General features: G+C 38.9%; 1 protein-coding gene across 1 annotated transcript in view; it reads left to right on the top strand.

Annotated features, from left to right (window-relative positions):
• EFCAB5 (EF-hand calcium binding domain 5) overlaps positions 1–11,648 on the top strand; it is a 138,727-nt gene that overhangs the window by 30,636 nt on the left and 96,443 nt on the right. Inside the window, exon 4 of the mRNA XM_004707321.2 lies at positions 9,024–9,090. Coding sequence (XP_004707378.2) covers positions 9,024–9,090 — 67 coding nt within the window. The remainder of the gene's footprint in view (positions 1–9,023; positions 9,091–11,648) is intronic.

The following is an 11,648-nucleotide window of genomic DNA, read 5'->3' as shown; positions in this document are numbered from 1 at the left end:
TCCAGGACAGAGACGTCAGTTTTTCTAAGGAGCATTCTGGTTATACTTCTTCCAACACAGATTTGTTTGTTCTTTTGGCAGTCCACGGTAACTTTAATATTCCTCTCCAACACTACAATCCAATTACATTTATTTTCTTCAATATTCCTTATTCAATTTCCAACTTTCACTTGCATATGAGGCAATTGGAAATATCATGGCTTGGGTCAAGCACACTTTAGTCCTCAAAGTAACATCCTTCCTATTGAACACTTTAAACAGGTCTTGTGTAGCAGATTTACCCAATGAAATGCATTGTTTGATCTCTTGACTGCAGCTTCCATGAACATTGATTGTAAGCAAGATGAAATCCTTGACAACTTCAACCTTTTCTCCATTTATCATGATGTGATTTATTGAGTTATGAGAATTTTTGCTTTCTTTGCTTTGAGTTGTAATCCATACTGAAGACTGCAATTCTTGATCTTCATCAGGAAGTGCATCGAGTCCTCCTCACTTCCAGCAAACAAAATGGTGTCATCTACATATTGCAGGTTGTTAAGCCTCCCTTCCATCCTAATGTCACATTCTTCTTCATATAATCTAGCTACTCTGATTATTTGCTCAGCATGCAGATTAAATAAGTGTGCTGAGAGGATACAAACATGACACACACCTTTCCTGATTTTAAGCCATGCAGTATTCTCTTGCTCTGTTTGTACAACTGCCTCTTGTTCCAGATACAGGTTCTGAAGGAGTACAAAGAAGTTTTCTGGAATTCTTGTTCATCTCAAGGCTATCCAAAGTTTGTTATGACCCACACAGTCAAATGCCTTTGCATACTCAATAAAACAACATCTTTCTGCTGTTCTCTGCTTTCAGCCTAGATCCAGCTGACATCAGCAATGATATCCCTTGTTCTGAATCCTGTAGGAACCTCTGGTGGCCTCCTGTCAAATTGCAGCTACAACCTTTGTTGGATGATCTTCAGCAAAATTTACTTGCATGTGATATCACTGATATTGTTCTTTAATTTGACCATTTCATTGAATCACCTTTCTTTGGAATGGATACGAATACGGACTTCTTCCAGGAGTGAGTGCTTCCCTATACAGATTCCACTGGAGAACAGTGGGTTATTCTGTAATTCCCATACTTCTCAAGGCTATCCAGTTTGTTATGATCCCCACAGTCAGACGCTTGTTGAAACATTGGTATTCCATCATTTCCTGGATCCTTGGCTTTGGCTATTGCTTCCAGTGAAGCTTGGAATTCTTCAGTACCATTGATTCTTGCTCATATACTGCCTCTTGAAATGGTGGAATGTCGACTAGTTCTTTTTGGTACAGTGACACTGTATTCTTTCCATTTTCTTTTAATACTTCCTGCATCATTCAATCTTTTGCCCATGGAATCTTTCATTATTGCAACTTGTTGAGGCCTGAATTTGGTCTTTAGTTCTTTCTATTTAAGATATGCAGAACATTTTATTTCTTTCTGGTTTTCTAACGCTAGGTCTTTTGTACTATTTTAATTTGTCTTCTTCAGCTACTCTTTGAAAGTTTCTGTTTAACTCTTTGACTACGTCAGCTTTTCCCCATTTGCCTTAGCTACTCCATGATCAAAAGCAAGTTTCAGAATCTCTTCTGACATCCATTTCAATCTTTCTTTCCTGTTTTCTTAATGACCGTTTGCTTTCTTCATGAATGATGTTCTGATGTCCCCTCCCAGTTTACCAGGTCATCTGTCATTAGTTTTCAATGCATCAAATCTCTTCTTGAAGTTTAGGTGGCATATATTCAACATCATGCTTTGCCTCTTGTGGACTTGTTTTAATTTTCTTCAGTTTCAAGCTGAACCTACATCTGAGCAATTGATGGTCTGTTCCACAGTTGCCTGGTGACCTCATTTTAGCTGCTAATATTGAGCTTCTCCATCATCTCTTCCTACAGATGTAATCAATTTCTGTGCATTCCAACTGGATAAGTCCATGTGTATAGTTGTATTTTGTGGTTTTGAAAAAAAAATGTTTTCGTGATGAAGAAGTCATTGGTTTTGCCAAAATATCTCATAAAACCTCCAGCTTGGTTTCTATCACCAAGACTATATTTTCCAGCTCCTATTTATTCCTTTTGTTTTCCAAATTTTGTACGTGTGTTTCACATGCCAATGATTATCAATACATCTGAGTGCATATTTGACCAATTTGCAGAAATAGGTAGAGTTCTTCAATTTCTATCTCACTAGCTTTAGTAGTAGGTACATACATTTGAATAATAGTTGTATTGATTGGATTTTCTTGTATGCATTTAGGATTATCCTATCATCGACAGCATTATACTTCAAGAGTGATCTTGAAATGTCCCTTTTGTTGATGAATGAAATGCCATTTCTCTTGCTTGTGTCATTCCCAGCATAGTAAACCACGTGATTTTCTGATTCAAATGGCCAATGCCAGTTCATTTCAATTCACTAACACCTAGAATATCGATCTTTATGGGTTCCGTTTCGTGTTTTAATGACTTCCAATTTTCCTAGATTTGTACTGCTGTGTTTTGATTATTAATAGTTGTTTACAGATCTGTCGTCTCACTTTGAATCATGCCCCATCATCAAGACCAGGCCCTGAAGGCTTTATTCCCAAAGGCTTTCATTCATCCATGTCATTCTGGTCAACTCTACTTTGAGAAGGCAGCTCATTGTCATTCAAATTTTAACTGCCTTCTTGCCTGAGGGGATCATTTTCTGGCACTATCTCTGACAATGTTCAGCTTCTGTTCATTAGGTTTTCAGTAACTGACAATGTTCCAATGCTAGCCATAAGATTTTCAGTGACTAATTCCTCTGGACAGCCATTCCTTCTTTGTCTGGAATTATCTGCTGAAACCTTTTCACGTTTGGTGGCCCTGCTGGGATTTAAAAATACTAGTGACATCGCTTCCAGCATTATAGTAACACGCAAGCCACCAAAGTATGGCACAATGACAGACAAATGTTGGGGATGGGAGACAGTTATAATAATTAGGCAGGAAGCAATCTATAGGATTATGATGTCATGTGAGTTGATCTCTTTTGAAATGTGAACTGGATTAGCCAAAGGAGCAGAGATCTGAGGGACTTCGTATCACCAAGATAGATGATCCAGGAATGGAGCAGATCCTTTGGGCTCAGTGTCCTTACACTAAGAAACTCTTCACCCCAGAGCAGGATCGATGACAAAGACCTTTCCCAAAGCCAATAGAGAGAAGCCTTTCCTTAGAGCCCACACCTTAAAATGAAGACTTCTGGCCTCCTAAACTGCGAGAGAATAAATTTCTCTTTGTTAAAGCCATCCGGGTGATATATCTGTTGTAGAAGCACTAGAAAACCAAGACCAATTTTACTTTATCTTCTCGTGCCATCCTTTGAAATGTTCTGTTCATTTCTTAACTTCATTTTTACCTTTTGCTTAGCTATTCTTTGTTCAGTAACTGAACTGAACGAAGAGCAAGTTTCAATGTCTTTTGACATACATTTAAGCCTTTTTAAAATGTGCTGTCTTTTGAATGAGCTTTGACTTTCTCCATGTACAATGTCCTTGGTGCCATCCACAACTTCTTTGGTCTTTCGTCGTTATAGTCAATGCTTCATGTCTATTCTTCAAATGGCTCAAGTGCAATTGGGATATACTTTGGTTCTCATGGACTCATTTTGATTTTGTTCCCTTTCAACTTGCACTTGCATATGAGCATCTGATGTTGTGTTCTTCGATCTGAACCTCTCCTTGTTCTCACTGACTGATATTTGACTTTTCCATTATCTCTTTCCACAAATTTAGAAATCCCTGTGAATTTCCTCTGGTGAGGTCCGCATGTATACTTGTGTTAGACCGAGTTGACCAGAGAAACAAGTCCAGGGACACTCACATATGTAAGAAATATCGTTATATCTAGAAGTAATTATATATCACAAAAAGTCCCAACCCAGTCCAACTCAAGTCCATATGTCCGATAATAGTCCATAAGTCCTTCTTCATACTCACACAGTCATGCAATGATGCCGAATGCAAGAATATCACAGGCTAGATGGTGCAAAGTTGTGTGGGTCCAATGGTGGTGGTAACATCTCCAGGGCTCTGGCAGGTCTCAGAGTAGCTCAACAGCAGGAAAGTGAAGGCAGAAAGAGAAGGCCACACCCACAAGGAGGCGTCATCAGGCTGTGACCTGATTGACAGGTTGAACTCCAACCCTACACGTCGACATTTCTTCAAGTTACCTGAAATTATTCAACTACCACAGTTGTCATTTATGTTGTTGAAAAAGGCAAAATTAGTTTTGTTTGTTTTTTTTAATCATTTTATTGGGAGCTCTTACAGCACTTATCACAATCCATACATCCATCCATTGTACCAAGCACCTTTGTACATGTGTTGCCATCATCATTTTCAAAATATTTTCTTTCTACTTGAGACCTGATATCAGCTCATTCCACCACCGCCCCCATGAACCCTTGATAATTTATCAATTGTTTTTCATGTCTTACACCAACCGCTGTCTCTCTTCACCCACTTTTCTGTTGTCCGTCCCCCTGGGAGAGGGTTATATATAGATCACTGTGATCGGTTCCCCCTTGCTCGCCCCACCTTCCCCTTACCCTCCTGGTACCACTACTATCACTATTGGTCCTGAGGGCTTTATTTGTCCTGGATTCCCTGTGTTGAACTGTCTTATCTGTACCAGTGTACATGCTCTGGTTTAGCCGGATTTGTAAGGTAGAATTTGGGTCATGATAGTTTGGGGGAGGAAACATTAAAGAGCTAGAGGAAAGTTGTATATTTCATCGGTGCTTTACTGCACCCTGACTGGTTCATCTCTTCCTTGTGATCCTTCTGTAAGGGGATGTCCAATTGTCTACAGATGGACTTTGGGTCTCCACTCCACACTCCCTCTCATTCACATTGATATGATTTTTTTGTTCTGGGTCTTTGATGCCTGCTACCTGATCCCATTGACACCTCATGATCACACAAGCTGGTGTACTTCTTCCAGGTGAGCTTTGTTGCTTCTCATCTAGATGGCCACTTGTTTATCTTCAAGCCATTAAGACCCCAGATGCTGTATGTTTTGATAGCTGGGCACCATCAGCTTTCTTCACTACATTTGCTTATGCACCCATTTTGTCTTCAGTGATCATGTCGGAAAAGTGAGCATCACAGAATGTCAGGTTATTAGAACAAAGTGTTCTTGCATTTAGTGGGTACTTGAGTCGAGGCCCAATGTCCACCTGCTACCTTAATACTTAACATATAAACACATGTACATGATCCTCATTGTTATATATCAATTTATTTACATATGTACATGCCTGTATTTGGACCTCTATAAATGTCCTTTGCCTCCTAGTTCTTTCTTCTTTTTCCTTTTGTCCCACTATCACGTTTGGTCTTCTGGTTTCAGTAATTCCTCTCCACTATGTTGCCTTTGAATAAGCCCCACCAAGTCTCTTATGCCCTCCTTGATATCAATTTTAGATCACTGTTGTTCCCTTGTCCCTGGGTTTGTTGACACCTCTCTTTCTCCCCCCCCCCACCTTCCCCTCTCCCATGCCACCTCCAACAGTCAGTCCCATTGTTTTCTCCTCCAGATTGTTTATCCCACCTATCTTATCTAGATAGACATGCACGGATAATAATAAGCACAAAAACAATGCGAAACAAAACATCCAAAAAAAACCTCCAAAAAATAACCCAAGGTCTGTTTGTTGACCTTTAGGAGTGTTTTCCAGTCAAGTTTGATGGGGTGCCACGCCCTGACCCCAAAGTTTATTTTTGGTATTCCCTGACGACTTCATTGCCTTGCTCCCCTCGCTGTTCTGGTATCTGTCCTTAGTGTTTCGCCCTGGTGTGGTGGGGTCAGATGGGCACAATTCTGCACTGTGTCTCCAGTGTTGTTCCCCATAGCACTATGGTTTAGTGAGGGACGTCATGCCTCGTGGTGGGGCCGGCCCTATGGTCCTCTGTGCATTGGCTGCTCTAAGCAGGAATTTCATCCTCAGGGTTTGGTGGGCCAGGATGTGTTCCACTCCCCTTCCCTCTTCGTTTGCTTCTGTGTGCTCTTATCAGACACGCCCTTCTCCTTGAGCTGTAGTTTCAGTGCTGTCCCCTGAAGTGCATTCTTCGGGCGTGGGGTAGGGGGGTGTACACATAGTTGGGATTGGGAGTAGCCCCTCAATAGAGACCTCTCTATTGGTTGGCTGCTTCATGCTGGTATGTTGCATTCACTTCTTGTGCACCAGGTTGAAGTCTATCAGTGCATTTCGATGGCATGTTTGATCAATTTTAAACTGCAGAATTTGGTAGCAAACTTTAATTTCTTTATCTTTAGCACTAGTGGTTGGTGTGTACATTTGGTAGTAATTTTGTGAGCTGATCTGCCTTCTATGCATATGCATATCTTCTTATCACTGACACCATTGTATTTCAGGACAAACCTTGAAAAGTTTGTTTTTTTTTATGATGAATGTGACACTATTTCTCTTCAATTTGTTATTCCTGGCATAACAGACCATATGATTGTCCAATTCAAAATGACCAATACTAGTCAATTTCAGCTCACCACTACCAAGGATATTGATCTTCACGCCTCTCATTTTGCTTGTAACAATTTCTAATTTTCCTAAATTCATACTTCATACATAATGCTTTCAGAGTGTTAGTGAATGTTTACATATTCTCATTTTGAGTCCTGCCACATCAGCCAATGAAGGTCCCCAAAGCTTTCCTCCATCCACATCAATAATATCAGTTCTGCTGTGAGGAGTCAGTTCTTCCCCGGCTGCATTTTGAGTGCCTTCTAACCCGAGAGCACCATATCCATCTTCAGACACAATCTCCATCAGTTTTGACTGCTGCTTATAAGGTTTTCACTGGATTTTTTTTTTGAAGTAGATCTCCAGGTCCTTCCTTCTAGTATGTTTTAGTTTAGAAGTTCCACTGAAATGTGTTCATCATGGGTGACCCTGCTGGTATCTGGAATAGTGGCATAGTTTTCAGTAGCGTAACTGGAGAGAGTGTATATGCAGGTAGAGAAAGATAGAGAGGGGGAGAGAAATGGTAAAGGAGTGCAGAAATTTGACATTGCAGTCTCTCGTTTAGCTATTTCAGACGCAGTATCCTGTGGGGAAGGAATTTGCTACCCTGATGTCTGTGCGTGCTTTACATCCCAGTCATGTACGCGTCCCATTGGACTTGCGTGCTTTGAGAGGCTTTTCTAATTCACTGCCGAGAGAAACCAATTTAGATAACTCAAAAGAACCATAGACTGGCCATTGATATTCCAGGCTCTGTGTAGTGAGGTGATGCCCAACACACAAATCTGAGGACTTCTAGAACCGAAGTGGTTGTGTGTGTAGCTGGTTTGAGTCCCAGAGGGTGGGTCCTAGCTGCTGCTAGATGTGGCATTTTTCATTTTCCAAAAATAGAGTTAACATGCATAGGTTAAACAAACAAACAAACAAACAAAAACAGTGTATGCATAGTCTAAACAGATAGGCTGACAATTTGATTCTCCTAAAGCCAGACAGAGGTTCCTATGAGAAATTTGCCTTGGAGTTTGGTCTGTTTTCTACTTTACAACGTGCCTTTGTTAGGTGAAAGTTTTCTGGGGGTTGGTGGAAGTACCTAGTCCACCTCAGAAGTGTCTTTCAGTTTGTGGTGAACACGCTAAGAACTTTTATTTATTTATATATTTTGCCGAAAGCCATGTCCACATTCATTGAGGCTTAAGAGACTCTGAGAAAATGTAGGAACAACTATACCACACCTGGTAACTACAAATTCAAACCAGCAAGCTAATAAGTGAGATTTGGGGCCAGAAAGAGATGCTCGATATAATTCAAAGAGCTATGGTACAAGGAAAGTGGAGCATATATTTGAGATGTTCTTACTCCTGAGAGTTTGTGAAAGTAGAGCCCGAGAGTACAAGTAATTCAGCTAGTACCAAGGTCTAGGTGCTGAACTCCTAGGCAACAAGTGATGTACCTTTGGAATCCCACTTCTGACACCAGAAATATAGAATAAAATATCTGACACTCTAGAAAAGCATAAATGGTGAGGTATATTGAGGAATAGAATAATTTTAACTGGGAGGCATATAGGAGAAACTATCATATTCTCCAGTGAGCTAGAGTCAGTGTCAGTGAATGGTCTAAAAGCAGACATATCTAATAGGCAGTTTTCTGATTGGTTGATATTTAGAGTTTGTGTAATCAGTCATAGGGTTATCATAAGATCTAGAAGTTTCTGTTGAAGGATTATGAATATTTTGAAATAACTTATTTTTCTAATCTGGAGACATCTTGGGGCTGGCATGAATAAGTGTTTTTACAAAAGCAATCTTACAGGGGGTCTGGCATAAGGATGTTATTCTGAGAACAGGTTTTTCAAGGAAAGACGTGCATAGTAGGTTTCCTGGAACAATGTAACCGCATTCCTGACCCCTACCATTATTTGCTAGGGGAAGGTACAGTTTTCTAAGAGCCCGGTTATGAGTGAAAAGCAGAAATACAGCAAAAGGAGAATAAATAGAGCCTAATCTGGAGCCCTGGTGGCATAGTGGTTATGTGTTGGGCTGCTATCTGTGAGGTTAGCAGTTTGAAATCATCAGCTTCTCCGCAGGAGGAAGATGAGGCTTTGTACTCCTGTTAAGAGTTACAGTCTTGGAAACCCACAGGGGCAGTTCTACCCTATGTTCTCTGGTCACTATGAATTAGAATTGATTCAATGGCAGAGAGAGAGAGAAAATGAATATGAATCTGGACCTGAGTCAGCCACGGAAGTTATGTCAAATACCTCAGGTTTTCGGGTTTTCTTACACATCTTAATGTATTGTATAAATTAAATGTGGGTCATTGGTATTTTGGCTGCTGGTTTAAAAGGATCTCTTAGGACTTAACTAGCAAAAGCATGTATTGTTTTTTAATTTAAAAGAAATGGGTAGTATATATAGTATATGGTTATAGTATCTATGTAATTGAGTATTATATGTTTTCCCCCCTCTGATTTACAGGTTCAGAATGTTCTTCATGAGTTTTTTCAAAATCCAGATTTCCAGCTTGGTAAGTCTGCCTATTACTGTAGTGTTTTTCTTTTCTTTTCTTTTCTTTTGAAGGGAGAAGGGGCTGGCTGAATTCAAATGAAGAGTCAGTACTGAGAGAAATATTACACTGGCGAACACATTTTGGTGTCTCAAATGTTAGACTTGTTTCTGGGTATATTTGACCTGTTGGGTTTTTTTTTTAAATGGCACCGGTTTTCCCCTATGAACTCTAGTTTTTCAGATCTATAGCATATGTCAAATACCACTCTTCACTCTGCTTTCCCGTAAAAAATCAGGATATTTTAATATAGTGTTAGTTAGCTTGAGGCAGAAGTGCACACTGGCTTTATTTAAAGTAGTCTATGTTGTTCTAAATATTTTGGTCAAGTTTTGCTTCATATAGTACCCTCTGATCCAAAGATATATTAGAACAGTGCAAACTACATGAACCTGGAATTTCCCACCTCACTTTTATTAGTAACTGAATAATAGTTATCCAATTTGTTAGCTTAAAAAGGGACCAGAAATAAGAGTTACTGAACAATAAATAAGGAGTTCTGATAGTCGTAGTGTTTGACTGCTAACCACAGAGGAGCTATTTGAGCCCACCAGTTTCTCTGCAAGAGAAACAGGAGACTTTTTTCTGTTCCCATAAAGATTTAAAGGCTCAGAAACTCACAGGAAAAGTTCCACTCTGTCCTGTAGGGTTACTATGAGTTGTAATAAACTGACTGTTAGTGAGTTTGGTACAATAAGGAGAGATTCTTGTTGTGAAACCTATCAAACTCCTTTATTATTAAAACGTTCAAGCCTTGTTATAAGATGATAGCACAACTCACAACTTCTCCACCTGTTCACACACACACACACACACACACACACACACACACACACACACTGCCATCAAGTAGATGCCGGCTCATAGTGACCCTACAGGACAGGGTAGAACTGCCAATGTGAATTTCTGAGACTGCAACTTTTTACAGGAGTAGAAAGTCTCCTCCTTCTCCTGTGGAACAGGTTGAGCTGTGATCCACAAGGTAAGCAGTTCGAAACGCACCAGATGTTCCACAGGAGAAAGACAAGACTATGCCACCACGGCTCCTTCTGCCTGTGCACAGAACCTCTTTTTTAAAAAGTTACAACTTTTCTTATAAGGAAGCATGAAGTCAGCCTCACCTCTGAAATATTTAATATGTGTTCTGAAATGTCTAGTGCATAATTTGAAGAAGAAAAATGTATATCTTCAAAATATTTATGAAAATTGCTATGACACTTTAAATGGCCCTCACACCTTTGATATATGTGCTTTTTCAATTTTCTTTTTATTTTTCACTCTTCTCAAGCTGTTTTCTGGTTTTGCAATATCCAACTAGTAGTCTTTCTATATATTGCAGTCTACCATGCCCCAAAGAAAAATCCTCTGCCTATAATCAATTCCAAATTATAGCGGCCCCATAGGATAGAGAGCAATTGTCCTCTTTGAGTGTCCAAACTTAAATCTGTTAAGGATTGCAGAATGACTGTGTGTAATCAATTAGCAGCCATGGGTCCATATACAGCTTTCTTTGGAAGTCCTTAATGTCTAATTATTTTCAAATCCTTCTTGCCTTTTGTCTTATCCTGTAATTTATGAGTCTAATTATTCTTTTATTTAAAACTAAGATAATAAATTAATAAATTACTTTAACCTAATATCTGAAAAGATAGTGGAACACCATGTCTATGAAACTAGAGCTGATATAGTCTATACATTGCAATTTTCTGAGTCAGTGCCCCAAATTACCCCAGGAACAGGCTTAAAAAACAAGAAACCAAGAAAAAAAATTTATTGGACTGTATGTATTTTTAAGCTTTTATAGGTGTACTTAGAGTCTCCTGTTGTTTCCAGATGGGGAATAAAGAAAACCAGGGACGTAATCAGTGATTTATAATACTAAAATGCTCCCTCTTTTATTAAACATATTTTATAATACCCTTTTACTATCCTAGAAAATATTACCTGTATACATAGAATTTTAAAAGTAAGATATAATAAAACTGTGATATAAAAGGAAAATATAAGAAAATTTCTTTATAAGAAAGTTAGATGCACTGTATTTCAATATAGAAATAGTTACAATTTCACTGGAAGAATAATGGAATAGTCAGACATCAGTACCTACATTTAATGATTGTTGATATGATGGTACACAATAATGAATTAGTATAAGAAAATAAGTATATACTTATAAAATTATAATTTACACTTATAAGTATAAGAAAATACTATTATATACAATGAGCCAATCTCTTTGTGTTTGACATTTTGAATAAAGGCAAACAGAATAGATTTGTATATATACATAGAATCCTCATATATAGGCATGTTGTATTGCAGTTCAGATATAGTTTATGATGTTACCTTCCACTAGACCATTTTCCTTTTTTTAAAAAATCATTTTGTTGGGGGATCCTACAACTCAGCACAATCCACACATCCATCTGTTGTGTCAAGCACATTTGTACATTTGTTGCCATCATCATTTTCAAAACATTTTCTTTCTACTTGGGCTCTTGGTATCAGCTTCTCATTTTTTGCCCTCCCTCCACCAC

The sequence above is a fragment of the Echinops telfairi genome, unplaced genomic scaffold (assembly GCF_000313985.2).
Source record: "Echinops telfairi isolate 266 unplaced genomic scaffold, ASM31398v2 ScPeMD7_7458;HRSCAF=8496, whole genome shotgun sequence".
NCBI classification, from domain to species: Eukaryota; Metazoa; Chordata; class Mammalia; order Afrosoricida; family Tenrecidae; genus Echinops; species Echinops telfairi.
Note: the sequence above shows the minus strand (reverse complement) of the source record. Positions and strands in the feature narration are given on the sequence as shown.